Below are 15590 nucleotides of genomic sequence, written 5' to 3'. Positions count from 1 at the left end.
AGAGGAGAGTTAAAAATGCTGGCTTAAAACTCAACATTCAGAAAACTAAGATCATGGCATCCAGTCCCATCACTTCATGGCAAATAGATGGGGAAACAATGGAAATAGTGACAGACTATTTTTTTGGGCTCCAAAATCACTGCAGATGGTGACTACAGTCATGAAATTGAAAGACACTTGCTAAGTGTCTAAGAAAAGCTAAGACTAACCTAGACAGCATATTAAAAAGCAGACATTACTTTGCCAACAAAGATCTGTATAGTCAAAGCTATGGTTTTTCCAGTAGTCATGTATGGATGTGAGAGTTGGACTATAAAGAAAGCTGAGCGCTGAAGAATTGATGCTTTTGAACTGTGGTATTGGAGAAGACTCTCAAGAGTCCCTGGGACTGCAAGGAGACCAAACCAGTCAATCCTAAAGAAAATCAGTTCTGAATATTCATTGGAAGGACTGATGCTGAAGCTCCAATACTTTGGCCACCTGAATGTGAAGAGCCAACTCATTTGAAAAGACCCTGATGCTGGGAAAGACTGAAGGCAAGAGGAGAAGGGGACAACAGAGGATGAGATGGCTGGATGGCAACACCAACTCAATGCACATGAGTTTGAGCAAGCTCCAAGAGATGGTGAAGTACAGGGAAGCCTGGCATGCTGCAGTTCATGGGGTTGCAAGAAGTCGGACACGACTGAGCCACTGAACAACTCTGTGTTATACAGTAGGATTCTATCCATGAACAGAGGAGCCTGGCGGGCCCCAGTCCATGGGGTCGCAAAGAGTGGGACACCACTTAGTGAATAACACACACATTAGGACCTGGTTGTTGATCCTCCATCAGCCACCCTTCACACAGCTTCCAGAACACCATTCTCTCCTGATCATTTTTTCTCCATTCTAAGCTTCCTTTCTCAGTCTCGTTTCCTGGTTGCTCCTCATCTCTCCTATCTCCAAAAATATTCTCTACCTACATGTACTTTTCTTTAGTGCTCTCCTAGATTAAAATATCATCTATTCCTGGTGGCTTAGAAAGTAAAAAATCCACCTGCAATGCAGAAGACATGGGTTTGACCCCTGGGTTGAGAAGATCCCCTAGAGAAGGAAATAGCAAACCACTCCAGTATTCTTGCCTGGAGAATCCCAGGGACAGAGGAGCCTGGTGGGCTGCCATGTATGGGGTCACACAGAGTCAGACACAACTGAAGCGACCTAGCAGCAGCAGCAACAATAACGACGTACATCTGCAACTTCCAAATTTATATTTCTGGTTCTAGGCCCCTTCCCTGAACTCTGGGCATACATATCTAACTGCCTGCCAGATTCGGACTGTGTAACAGGCTTCTCAGTGTCCACATACCTAAAATCAATATCCCCAGACTGATTCCCCCAATTCCTCAAACACATGGTGCGTAATTTTCCCTCAGATCTTTCTGGAACATACACCCCAGGTACATGACAAGCTCTCAATAAATATTTGTGGAATGAAAAGATGTGTTGAACAGTCCTTCTAGGAATTTGTTAGGTGTATTTGTCTACTTCTCAAAGATGATACAAATTCCAAGCATAGACAGTTATGTTCCTGGTTTGGATTATAAAATGCTACTTTTATCTATTCTACTTCATATACGATATATAGAAATTCAAAGTAAAGCTACAAGTTGACCAAGACAAACCAGTTCAAGTAGTCTCCTTTGAAACCTTTCAAAGAAAATAAGACAAGCCAGTTCAAGTAAACTCCTTTGAAACCTTTCAGAGAACTTACTCATTTAGCAAATGAATAAATTTATCAAGAGAATAAAAGTGTTAATATAATTTAGTTCCCTATCTATACCAAGGGAACATTTCATGCAAAGATGGGCTCGATAAAGGACAGACATGGTATGGACCTAACAGAAGCAGAAGATATTAAGAAGAGGTGGCAAGAATACACAGACGAACTGTACAAAAACGATCTTCAAGACCAAGATAATCACGATGGTGTGATCACTCACCTAGACCCAGACATCCTGGAATGTGAAGTCAAGTGGGCCTTAGAAAGCATCACTACGAACAAAGCTAGTGGAGGTGATGGAACTCCAGTTAAGCTATTTCAAATCCTGAAAGATGATGCGGTGAAAGTGCTGCACTCAATATGCCAGCAAATTTGCACAACTCAGCAGCGGCCACAGGACTGGAAAAGGTCAGTTTTCATTCCAATCCCAAAGAAAGGCAATGCCAAAGAATGCTCAAACTACTGCACAATTGCACTCATCTCACATGCTAGTAAAGTGATGCTCACAATTCTCCAAGCCAGGCTTCAGCAATACGTGAACCGTGAACTTCCAGATGTTCAAGCTGGTTTTAGAAAAGGTAGAGGAACCAGAGATCAAATTGCCAACATCCACTGGATCATGGAAAAAGCAAGAGAGTTCCAGAAAAACATCTATTTCTGGTTTCTTGACTATGCCAAAGCCTTTGACTGTGTGGATCACAATAAACTGTGGAAAATTCTGAAAGAGATGGGAATACCAGACCACCTGACCTGCCTCTTGAGAAACCTATATGCAGGTCAGGAAGCAACAGTTAGAATTGGACATGGAACAACAGACTGGTTCCAATTCAGAAAAGGAGTTCATCAAGGCTGTATATTGTCACCCTGCTTATTTAACTTCTATGCAGAGTACATCATGAGAAACACTGGGCTGGAAGAAGCACAAGCTGGAATCAAGATTGCCGGGAGAAATATCAATAACCTCAGATATGCAGATGACACCACCCTTATGGCAGAAAATGAAGAGGAACTAAAAAGCCTCTTGATAAACATGAGAGAGGAGAGTGAAAAAGTTGGCTTAAAGCTCAACATTTAGAAAACTAAGATCATGGCATCTGGTCCCATCACTTCATGGCAAATAGATGGGGAAACAGTGGAAACAGTGGCAGACTTTATTTTTCTGGGCTCCAAAATCACTGCAGATGGTGACTGCAGCAATGAAATTAAAAGACGCTTTCTCCTTGGAAGGAAAGTTATGACCAACCTAGATAGCATATTGAAAAGCAGAGACATTACTTTGCCAACAAAGGTCCATCTAGTCAAGGCTATGGTTTTTCCAGTAGTCATATATGGATGTGAGAGTTGGACTGTGAAGAAATCTGAGCGCCAAAGAATTCATGCTTTTGAACTGCGGTGTTGGAGAAGACTCTTGAGAGTCTCTTGGACTGCAAGGAGATTCAGCCAGTCTGTTCTAAAGGAGATCAGTCCTGAGTGTTCTTTGGAAGGAATGATGCTAAAGCTGAAACTCCAGTACTTTGGCCACCTCATGCAAAGAGTTGACTCACTGGAAAAGACTCTGATGCTGGGAGGGACTGGGGGCAGGAGGAGAAGGGGACGACAGAGGATGAGATGGCTGGATGGCATCACCAACTCAATGGACGTGGGTTTGGGTGAACTCTGGGAGTTGGTGATGGACAGGGAGGCCTGGCGTGCTGCAGTTCATGGGGTTTCAAAGAGTTGGACACGACTGAGTGACTGAACTGAACTGAATTGAATTTATGAAAATAAGATTTTGCCATACTATGCTATGCTATGCTATGCTAAGTCACTTCAGTCGTGTCCGACTCTGTGCGACCCCATGGATGGCAGCCCACCAGGCTTCCCCATCCCTGGGATTCTCCAGGCAAGAACACTGGAGTGGGTTGCCATTTCCTTCTCCAATGCATGAAAGTGAAAAGTGAAAGTGAAGTCACTCAGTCGTGTCCAACTCTTAGCGACCCCATGGACTGCAGCCTACCAGGCTCCTCTGTCCATGGGATTTTCCAGGCAAGAGTACTGGAGTGGGGTGCCATTAAGAAAAGGAACAACTGGACTTCCTTCCCCACACATTATCTTGCATTCTAAAGAGATCTACTGGGAGTTGGAGAAGAAGGATAAAGTAAGTCAAAAAATTATATCATAAGGAAAGGTATAAAAAATTCAAACCACCATGGAAAAGAAAATGAAAAATAATATACATATATGTATATATAATTGAGAATATTATATACTTACAATTGAGTGAGTCACTTTGCTGTATGGGTTCAATCTCTGGTCTGGGAAGAACCCAGATGCTGCAGAGCAACTAAGCCCATCTGTCATAACTACTGAGTCCACGCTCTAGACCCTGCAAGCCATAGCTACTGAGCCTGTGTGCCACACGTACTGAAGCCCGCGTGCCTAGAGCCCGGACTCCACAAGAAGAGAAGCCACAATAAGAGTCCAAAGCACTGCGGATGGCAAGCAACCCCCTGCTCACCACAACTAGAGAAAAGCCCAAGCAGCTACGAAGACAAAACAGCCAAGAATAAACATTTCTTAAAAAAAGATGCATATGTCTTATGTAAAGATTATGCTTTTTAAAATAAACAAGATATTTTCAGAAAATAAGATATTTTCAGATGATGAATTGTATCTAGAGGGTATGTGTGAATTCAAGCAATAAGTGAAAGAAAGAAAAACATGCAGGCAGGAACAATTAAGTACATCATGCTCTTAACTGGTTATTGATATTAGTATCAAATTCTTAGATCTGTATGGCGTATCCTTAATTCTTTTTAACTCTTCTTAATGGGAATAACAGAAATTTCCATAACAAACCCTGTCAATTCTTCTTGCACGCTCAGGTATGTCCAACTCTTTGCGACCCCATGAACGTAGCCCACCAGGCTCCTCTGTCCATGGGATTTCCCAGGCAAGAGTATTGGAATGGGTTGCCATTTCCTTCTCCAGGGGATCTTCCTGACCCAGGGATCGAACCTGTGCCTCCTGCATCTCCTGCACTGGCAGGTGGATTCTTTACCACTTGAGCCACCTGGGAAGCCCATGTCAGGTGTCCAAAAAAAAATTCATTATCCCCACTGCTACAATTTATGGGCTGGGTCTTAAGCACATCACTGGAAGAGGGCTTTCCCTTCTGCTGCTGCTGGAAATAAGTAACAGCTGGAGGGCAAAGAGATACTTAACAGTTACATCTTATCACATTCTTGAAGAGAGATGCTCTGAAATACTATTGGTTGAGAGCCACATGAAGGAGACAGACACTGCTGAAAAACAGTCCTCCAGCTGAGGTCAAAATAAGATCCCCTTTCCTGAAAAACAAATAAACAAACAACCCCCCAAAAAACAGGGAGAATCTAAGGCCATTTATCTCCCCATGATCCACTCTATTTGGCAGTGTCTATGAACGAGATGAAAAACTCTTTAACTTATTTAAAAATCAAAAGAACTACACAGGCAGCATTTCCAGGGGAAAGAATCAGAGCTTTGAAGTCAACCCTGTGTGCCCATCCCCACAGCCCTGCTGTTGTTCTGCTCATGGCTCCATTCAAATTGCTTTTTCATGGATAAAACAGGACGATTTCACCCAGCTCAGCATAACTCAAATTGACCTGATTACCAAAATAATCTGGAGTGCTTGTTAAAAACCAGTGAAGATTCAGAGGTTCCCTCTGCAGAGGGGTTTCAGAGATGGTGGCTTAACAAGTACCTGAAGTGAGTCTCAAGACCAGTCCGGCAAAGAGTGATTTACCTCAAAGGGCGATTGCCTGGGAGTAAAAAAAAAAAAAAAAATAATAATAATCCATTACCTGGATTAAGATGGCCTACTAATCAACGCTATCAGCAAACTCTAGAAATTTCTCTCACTTACAGGCTGCTTCAGTTTACAAAGTCATTTGTTTGGGTGATTCAGCAGCAAGCACTTTCTCTCACTCATAGTGTGATTCTTCAAAGCCCCTTTCAAGAAAGGTTTGCAATGACCTCTCTTGAGGCCAGGTCTCCTCCCCTCATCAGGTTTGTCCCTCCAGAGGTAGCTGGAACACAGTGCGTGTGCTCACTCAGTCGTGTCCAACTCTTTACAACCCTATGGACTATAGCCCACCAGACTCCATTGTCCATGGGACCTCCCAGGCAAGAATACTGGAGAGGGTTGCCATGCCCTCCTCCAGGGGATCTTTCCAACCCAGGAATTGAACCTATGTCTCCTATGTCTCCTGCATCAGCAGGCAGATTCTTTACCATTGAGCCACCAGGGAAGACCTTAGTCGGAACACTGGCTGTCTCCCATTCTAGACCAGTTCTTGCCCCCATCCTCACCTGCCATCCTTACAGCTTTCAATCTCCAAAATGTAGGCTGAGGAATTCTAGTTTTATCCAAAGTCCATCACTTACTGTATGTGTAATCTGACAGCTCCCTAAACTAATGTAGTATTTACAGTTCATCCCTCTCCCAACCCCAGTTCAGCATTTTCAGCAGGGCATCACCACAGTGCATTCAGAAAGCTTCCCTTCTCTCCCCAGGCTTTCTGCATCCACCCTATCACTGAACATCTATATCAGAAATGAAATCTGCCTCCTCCCTCACCCCCTGCATTTCAACAACAGTTGTGTACTCTCGATCTGTTTTTCAAGCTTCCTTTAAATCTTTTCATTCTTCTTCAGTCCCAGTGCCCTTGTTCTATGACATTAGAACATCTTAAAAAGACGTCCAGCCTACAAACCAAAACCAAACCAAAAAAAAAAAGACTAAAAAAAAAATTAACAGAAAGCAAAACCCAAAACAAACAAACAAAAAAAGACTTCCTGCCTCTGGTTTCTTCCTTCCTCTACTCTTCTGACAGTTTTGTTTCTATAATTGAGATCTGATCAACTTCCAAAGCTCCCTGTGCCCACTGAATAAAGGCCACACTACTTGGTATCACACATAATCTGGCATAATCTAGGTTTCTAACTCTTTGAACAAAGTTCCTTTGTTAACTTGGCTCATATCTTTTTTTTCTTTATTTTTGTGTTGTCTCATGTCTTAAATGATTTCATATGTCCCCCAAATATCACTTCTAATGAATTTTCCTATCTTTAGAGAAACTATTTAAGTACTAATCACAATATTCAAGACTTTTGGAAAGAAAGAGCTGATATTACTAATTAAGTCTGGTATTTAGTTCCAGTGCAAAACCGAGAAAACTTGACTCCTCAGTGAATGGCCAATCTCCCTTAGGTTATTTGGAAATCATAGAACCAATCTCCTGGCTCCCCCACAAGCAAGTACATAAGGGTCCCGGAGCCCTGGTTTGGCAACCACAGCTTTGAGCCTGTGCTCACATCATCCCAGCAGCTGAGACCTTCCTTGACACTTCATATTCAAGGGCTCACTCAGTTGACGTCTCCGTTCTCTTCGCTCTCAAACTCCTCTTATGTCGTTATCATCCATCTCAGTACAGTTAATTCTTTAACACTTGTAGCTCCCTCTTAGGCCTGGACTCAAGGACAGTCCACGTATCCATCCCCAGCACCCAATAGTGTGGAGCTCCTAATAAGATGCAGTAAATGTTCGTTGGATGAATAAATTTTGCTGGGGCAGATACTAGTACTCACATAAAACAAAAAAGGAGCTGAGAAAGATGTGAAAAGATGCAACTTGGCTAAGGTCATGCACCTAAAAGAGATTTTGGACAGAACTGTGAAGTATAAATTTCGGGTTTTTTTTAAACTCTAATTCAACTAGTCTGTTAACTATATGTCTACATAAGTGGCAACTCCTATATTACTATAAGGTGCAGCTTTTATTCCCCCCAGAAATCTCATCAAAATGTCACACATCCTGTTACTGTTCTGATTATGCCCTTAACTGAGCAGAAATGCTCTTAGACCACAATGAATACCAATTTTAAAAAAGTTTGTTTGCTCTGACTTCCATCACCCAGAATCCCTGCCTATTATAATTAAGTTTATCAGAGTCTGATAAGTAAATGCTGAATTCTTTCATACAGTAACTTTGCCTGAATACATTTTCCATTTGAAACAGAAGTAGGTGACAGTAGAAAGTTCTATCGATTGAATGGTTTCTACGTTAACAACTGCTTATTTTAAAATTGCGTATTTCCTTTCATAGGAAAAAAAAACAGTCACAATATTAAAAATGTGATTGGGTTAAATCTGCTTTTTTTTTTTAATGTAACAAAGAATCCTCTGCCTAAAATATATGCTCTCACTCAAGGAAGCCTATATTCTTGTTGAAAAACAAACGTATTAATTGGACTTTACTTCGTAGTCCTCACCTACTAAGTAAATCTTCAGATCAAACTTCCTTTATTTAAACCTGTCACAAGACTAGTCATGCCCCCAATACAAACAAATATAGTGCCAAAAATTACTAACTATATAACTCTGACATATCAGCTAAGCCTTACAGAAATCCAGTGTAAGTTTTCAATAGCATAAACCAAGTGAGAGCAGCAGATATCTGTTTCCAATTAGAATTAAACATTTTCAAAGCATTTTGTCTGCTTTATTCCATGAAATCTTTTAAATAAAATGGTTATTGACAAATAGAACAGCGTGGAAAACATTAAAACAATGGTTTTTAAACTTTTTATTTTGTATTGGGGTATAGCCAATTAACTGGAGGAGGAAATGGCAACCCACTCCAGTATTCTTGCTGGAGAATCCCATGGACAAAGGAGCCTGGCAGGCTACAGTCCAAAGGGTTGCAGAGTCCAACGTGGCTGAAGTAATTTAGCACACAGCCAATTAACAATAGTGTGTTAGTTTTAGGTGAACAGTGAAGGCACTCAGACATCCATATACATGTATCCATTCTCCTACAAACACCCCATCCAGGCTGCCACATAACACTGAACAGAGTTCCATGTGCTATACAGTAGGTCCTTGTTGCTTATCCATTTTAAATATAGCAGTGTGTACATGTCCATCCCAAATTCCCTAACTACCCCTTCCCCCCAGGCAACCATAATAAGTTTGTTCTCTTAAGTCTGTAAGTCTCTTTCTGAAAAACTTAAAAAAAATTTCCCCCTCTCACACTTAGTTCTAAAATCTACCAGCTTTACTTCCTGCATTTTAAAATGTTTTGTAATAGAAATATACAATCAGCTCCTATCTTACCAAAAAAAAAAAAACAAAAAAACTCGATGGAGTTTCCAGACAGTATTTATGGAATGAAGGACCATGCGGAAGCCACAGCTTACAGCAGGTGATAAAGACAGGTCACCTTCTGCGCCCAGGAGTGTGAATACAGAACAGTTTCCTCTACCCTGTCAATCTCAAAGCCAGAGTCCAGATGTCAATTACACTAAAAAGACAATTATAGACAGGAAGGATAATCTATTATTCACCAAGTATATTTACTTTGGCTTATAGCCTGCCTTGAAAGTTATGCACAAATTCTTCTTTCAGTGTGATTCTTAATCAACTTTAAAAGTCTGGGATCTTATGGTTGCCAAGGGGACGGGATAGTTAGGGAGTTTGGGATGGACATGTACATAGTCCTATATTTTAAATGGCAAGCAACAAGGACCTACTGTATAGTACATGGAACTCTGCTCAGTATTATGTGGCAGCTGGATGGGAGGAGAGTTTGGAGGCGAATGGATACATGGTATCTATGATAAGGTTCCTTTGCTGTACACCTGAAACTGTCACAACATTATTAATGGACTAGACCCCAATACAAATTAAAAAGTTTTAAATAAGTGGAAAAAAAAAAGTCTGGGGTCAGAAAAGTGAACAGATAACTGAGTTTCCTTTCAACTCTGTATCCTATAATTCTATTATTCAATGGTCATTTTAGTTGAAAAAAAAAGGCTTGATTATGAATTTGAAAATCTGAGGAAGACTAGATTTCTAAAGCATTGATTCAGATCAGATCAGCTTGTAAAGGATAGAGAGGAGAAAGAAATACAGAGGAATTAAATCATCTTATATTTGGGAAGTGTTTTCCTGTTTCAACTCATTAAATCCAAAAATTCCAGTTTACAGATGCACAAATTAAAGAAGCATGAGAGATGAAATGAATGTCAAATGTAGTGACTCTTTTGTTAGAGGGGAATCAGAGGCAAAAGGAACATAATACTTTAAAAATTGGTGTGATAGCTAAAACTAGTGGTTTACAACTTCCAAGGTTGTCAGATGTCAATCTGAGGATGCTCAACCCATCACAAGAATGCCAAATGACATCTTGCAGTTTGCTTTTTGTGCTGAAGTCAGAAAACTGGTAACTCATCATTTAACGCCAACGTGCATGCACAAAACTGAACAGTGAGGTGAGATTTTGACTTTCTTCCCAACACTCTGAAATGACCGTCTCATTTAAATTTCAACTAAATGTAATATTTACCAGAAGAACCGCTGACAACAAGACTGCTACAAGAAAAACAAGTTCATTTTAGCTACTTTTTAAAGGGAAAAAAAAATAGTTTATTCACTCATTTACATGTCTGAGATGCAGAGTAAGCATTCAGATTGAAAATTCCATCACAAGAAAATAAAAATTCCATCAAGAGAAAAAAAAAAAAAGAATGAGCAAGTTGCATTCTGCTTCTTGGGAGACAAAATACAACCTGTAAAAACAAAGATCTCAATTTCCCACCTCCTACTTTTAAAAGTTTTGCAAAGACTATGGCTCTTCACAGTTATCTGAAATAAACACTTGGTTAATCCAAATTTGTTCCCCTAATCTTCCTTCTTTAAATAAACAGGATATTGGTTTATTATTATAGAACTGATATTCTTTTTTTTTTTTTCCACTTTTTTCTGTAGCGCACTTAAAAAAAGTTTTTTACAAACTACATATTTATCTCTTGCTGATTCTACCAATTTACTTACTCAAGGTTTCTCAAACTTTCCATACTATTTAAGCTACTAGGCAGACACCTAAACCCCAGCCCATATTATCCTAACCAATTCTGTTTGCCAGGATCTCTTATTCTCTGGCAGGCAAAACTCCTCTCTTTTCACTCTTTTTCTTTCTGAGAAAGAAGCAGTTCTGCTTGCCAACTACCTTCGCCTCCTCTCCTATTCCTTTCTTTTCCAACCTGTCTATATAAGCTCGCACTCTCTGAATATATAAAGAAGATCAGCAATCCCAACAGGTTTAACAGTGAGGGACTGAGGAAGTGGGGCCAAAAAGGATGAATCTTTTCTTTGGGGGTTGCGGGGAGCAGGGAGCTGTGTAGCGTGGCTTTAAGGATCTCAGTTCCCCAGCCAGGGACTGAACCTATGCCCCCAGCAATGGAAGCTCAGAGTCCTAACCACTGAACCACTAGGGAATTCCCAAAAATGATGACTCTTTAACCCCTTCTCTAAGTATGCTTGCTTGCTTGGTAAGTCACTTCAGTTATCCAATTCTTTGCAACCCTATGGACTGTAGCCTGCGAGGCTCCTCTGTCCATGGGATTTTCCAGGCAAGAATACTAGAGTGGGTTGTCACTCCTGACCCAGGGATTGAATCCTCTCTTACATCCACCTGCGTTGGCAGGTAGGATCTTTAGCACTACCTTCATCTTCTCAGTCCTCACCCTATGCCTCCTGTACAACCTGGCCAGCTGTACCTGTCTCCTTTGCCAACTTATCTCTCCAAAACATAAAGGGCATTTCCTGAAGTTTTTATCACAAGCTCCTCTTTGCACAGTTTCAACCATTTACCCTGACATCTCTCCATCTGCAGGCACTGTTCCTACTTAATGTCTCCCTCTAGACTTCCTGCCAGCACTACCAAGTCACCATGTCCAACACCAACCCAGTTACCTTTTCCTCTCTGCTCCCCTTAATCTTTCCACTTTCCACCTGTGCTCTACTCCCTAGCCATCCCATCTGCATCTTTAGCTGGTGGTGCCAAGAGAGGAGGAATCAATTTATTTGCCAAGAAGCAAGGTTCCACCTGCAATCTAACTCTACCCACTCTGTTCTCTATCCACTGGACAGTGTACCTCTCATGGGCACTGCTATAACATGCTCCTTTTGGTTTCCACACCTCAAGTTTTTTTACTGTACACAGTAATGCCGGAGAAATAGTCCCTAAGCACAAACTTAGATCAGGCCTGGCATTTGACACAACACTTCTCAAACTGTAGTGCGTGAGGGACTTTCCTGATGGTTTAGTGGTTAAGACTCCTCACTTTCATTGCAGGGGGCACGGGTTTGATCCCTGGTTGGGGAACTAAGGGAGCTTCCCAGGTAGCGTTAGCGGTAAAGAACCCACCTACCAATGCAGGTAGACGTAACAACACAGGTTCGATTCCTGGGTTGGGAAAATCCCCTGAGGAGGAAATGGCAACTCCCTCCAGTATTCTGGCCTGGAGAATCCCATGGACAGAGGAGCCTGGCAGGCTACGGTACACAGGATCACAGAGTCAGACACGACTGAAGTGACTTAGCATGCACCCATTCAGGGAACTAAGATCCTACATGCCAAGGGGTGCAGCCAAAAACAAACAAACTGCAGTGTGCATGTGAATTGCATGCTGATCTTCTTAAAATGCAGATACTCATTCAGTGGGTCTCAGCAGTGCCTGATTCTGGATTTCTAACATTTCCAGGTGTTGATGATGTTACTAGCATATGGCTGTATATATACAACATGGCTGCAACCTATTTTTCTAGGTTTATCGTCTACCCCTCCCTGCCCAGCACATATGTATGTATGTTTGTAACTCTTTCGTACCTACAGGTCACTCACATGCACACATACACACAGATGCATACAAACAAAAATAATGCGTGTGTGTATGCACTCAGTTGTGTCCAGCTCTTTGGGGCCCTGTGGACTGCAGCCTATCAGGCTTCTCTGTCCGTGAAATTTTCCAGGCAAAAATACTGGAGTGGGTTGCCATGCCCTCCTCCAGGGGATCTTCCGGACCCAGGGATCAAACCCGAGTCTCTTGCATCTCCTGCACTGGCAGGCACTTTCTTTACCACTAGCACCACCTGGGAAGCCCTCCCTAAACACACAGTTTCTGTGCCCCTGGCTGTTTCCTCAAGTCCAGCCTCTGCTCATCACATTTCTACCCACTTTTGAGGAAGCAACTCATTCTGCCAGAGTGTTTTCTTGTCTTCTTTCCTACCTCACCCCAGTACCACTCACTGAACACCACAAGAAACATGGGACACTGATAGCACTTAATTTGCATGGCTTCTGCCCTGTAATGTCATTACAGGTCATCTTATTTAATCCTCACTGCTGGACTGCACCTCTTCCTGGAGGACAGGGGCTATCTGCCTAACCTCTGTAACCCCAGGGCATCATGGGGGGGCCTTTTAAGCACCAATAAATACCTGCTCCAGTGGATCTGTATTTTAGGAAAAATGAAACATACTACTCCACTTCATGTAACTCACTTTGGGCAAGTGCTTCAGAAGTTTAAGATAAATAAAAACATTCTTTCTGGATAGCTAGCTAATTCATTAGCAAAACCTCTGAAAATTCTGTCAAATGTTTGGCATTTTAAAATCATCTACATATAAACATTCAAAGGGTGTTTCTAAAATTTTAGTACTTCCCAGGTGATGCTAGTGGTAAAGAACCCACCTACTAAGGTGGGTCGGGAAGATCCCCTGGAGGAGAGTATGGCAACCCACTCCAGTACTCTTGCCTGGAGAATGCCATGGATAGAGGAGCCTGCCGAGCTACCGTCCACAGGGTTGCAGAGTCTGACACGACTAAAGTGACTTAGAGCCCTCACCCAGGCATATAGATCAAAGCGCTGATATTTAACTGAAAAATTAAAACTAATTTGTCATAATCTAGTCATTACTACATTTAAACTTAAAATGCTTTCTAATTCAGTAACCCTCTCTGGTTTAATTTACCTAATGCTGCTGTTATCATTCCATCCATTAAATGGGATCTCACTTTCTCCTCGGGTGTGCTAAAGTTAGTCATCTGCGAAATAATTTACCATTAAAATGCCTCACATGTGCCCAGCCATGAAAAGTGCTTTAAAACATGTATTTTGAAGAAACGTTTTTAAGGAGATGAAACAACTCAACCAAAACAGCCCTATATTAAATGTTTATATACTAAACCCTCTAAATATCAAAGAACTGCCGAAATTCAAACAAACAAACCATAGCTTCTGAACTTTAGTGTGTTCAAGAATTGTCTGCAGTGCGTATTAAATGTGCAGATTCCAGTTTCTTACCTTGAGGAAGTCTAATCCAGTCAATCTGGAATGGGATTTAGAAAACTGTACAGTCAACCAGCATCCCCGGGCGGTTCTAATGCAGGTGTTCCACAGATCTCAATTAGAGAAATACTGACCTCAACCCTGGTGCGTGGGCACTACAGGGATGTATTTAAAGAAAAATGTTGAAATCTCTTTATGAAGTTCTTTCCCCAAACAGCTGTCACACTAGCACAGACATAAGGTAATTCATTAAAAAAAAAACGATGAGGAGTGCTGTAAGTTGCTTGGGGTAGGAGTAAAGCTCGAAAGCAATTAAAGAAGGAAAGTAACGTTTCTTTCCCACTTCTTACTCCGTTCTCCTAGCATCCTCCAGGTACCTTCGAGGATGCTGCTCGCACCAGGGAACTACAACTGGGCGCCAGGGAGCAGAGTGAGGCCCTTCTCTGGTCCAGGGGATGGGCAGGCGGCCCCGCTCTCTCCCCCAGGTCGTCATCAGTGGTCCTCTGCCAGCTAGAAGTCGCGGCGGAGGGGGGACCGCGGGCCCCGGAACCTCCGCGGCGCACGCGCATAAACAAGTCGCCTCCAGGGGTCAGCGATCCCGGTGCTCTACCCGCGCCCCTTACCTGCCGCACGGCCGAATATCGGGCTCCTCTTCCGGCTCCGGCTCCGGCTCCCGCGCCTCCTGCTCGCCTGCAGCCGCCGGCAGCGCCTCGGAGTCCTCCACCGTCACTTCGGCTGCAATCACGGCTCCCGTCGCCGGCACCCGCGTAGCCGAGGTGGGAGCCGCCGCGGCCCCAAGGCCGAACGCCGCCTCCGCTGTCGGTGCGAGGAGGTCAGAAGTGCGCCGCGCGGTCACTGTCCCAGCCACGAGCCCCAGCAGCAGCGGCAGTAGCAGCGTCCGTGCCAGCGACCCCGGGCCGGTGGCGCGCTCCATCAGCGGCCCGCCCCGCGAGCCGGCATGGAGGTGTAGCCGCCGGCGCCCGCCTCTCCCGCAGTTCAGAATCCCCGACTAAGGCGAGGACGCTCTAGGGACTCCGCCGCCGCCTAGATGGTCAGGAAGTCCAGCAGCTTTCCCTTGGCCACGTCTTAGCCCGGCCTCCGCCAGCGCCACCTGAGTGACAGCCTCCTCTGGACATCGCCCATTGAGCGAGCTTTCCGCGCATCTGCTCGCTGATTGGCTGCAGACTCTGCCACTCTGGGTACCGACGCTAGTCTTGTTGGAGCAGGTGGGCTCTCCCGGGTTGTCAACAGCAAAGCTGCCAATCAAATTGTATTGCCTTTAGCCCGAGGCCTGCCCTCTTCCGGACGCGCTTACCAATGAGAAACGACTCTCCAGGCAGCATTTTTACCTGATTGGTTGATTTGGCAGTACCCAGAACACCATTCCCCAGAGAAGATTGGCCATTGTGCTGATTGGCCTCGCCCCTCAAAGCGAGGCGCTAGAGAATACTTGAAGATCATTGGTGAAACTGGATGTCCCTCAAAAGTCTGAGATAATTTCCTCTTGATTGGTTGGAAGCAGCACTTACTACGTGGCGGATTCTGACTGCGGAGAGGACAGTCCCAAGTGAAAGGAAGAGTGAAAGGCGAGTCCCTGGTGGTGGGGAGGCGACCGATCTTCAAGGAGTTACCACTGTAAAGCCTGGTCCGTTTGGAAAGCAAAAAGA

The 15590-nt window shown here is 43.3% G+C and overlaps 1 protein-coding gene across 2 annotated transcripts in view; it reads right to left on the bottom strand.

Moving 5' to 3' along the window:
• The window catches only part of EIF2AK3 (eukaryotic translation initiation factor 2 alpha kinase 3), an 81952-nt gene extending 66695 nt beyond the window's left edge, over positions 1-15257 (bottom strand). The window contains exon 1 of one of the 2 annotated variants that reach the window (XM_027555477.1): positions 14547-15257. In XM_027555477.1, the coding sequence (XP_027411278.1) occupies positions 14547-14857 (311 nt within the window). In that variant the 5' untranslated portion in view covers positions 14858-15257. Of the gene's footprint in view, positions 1-5492; positions 5546-14546 lie in introns of those variants that run through there. The other variant, XM_027555478.1, reaches the window with a different exon arrangement.
• Between the last annotated feature and the right edge of the window lie 333 nt (positions 15258-15590).

This window comes from Bos indicus x Bos taurus, chromosome 11, assembly GCF_003369695.1.
Source record: "Bos indicus x Bos taurus breed Angus x Brahman F1 hybrid chromosome 11, Bos_hybrid_MaternalHap_v2.0, whole genome shotgun sequence".
Taxonomy (NCBI): domain Eukaryota; kingdom Metazoa; phylum Chordata; class Mammalia; order Artiodactyla; family Bovidae; genus Bos; species Bos indicus x Bos taurus.
Note: the sequence above shows the minus strand (reverse complement) of the source record. Positions and strands in the feature narration are given on the sequence as shown.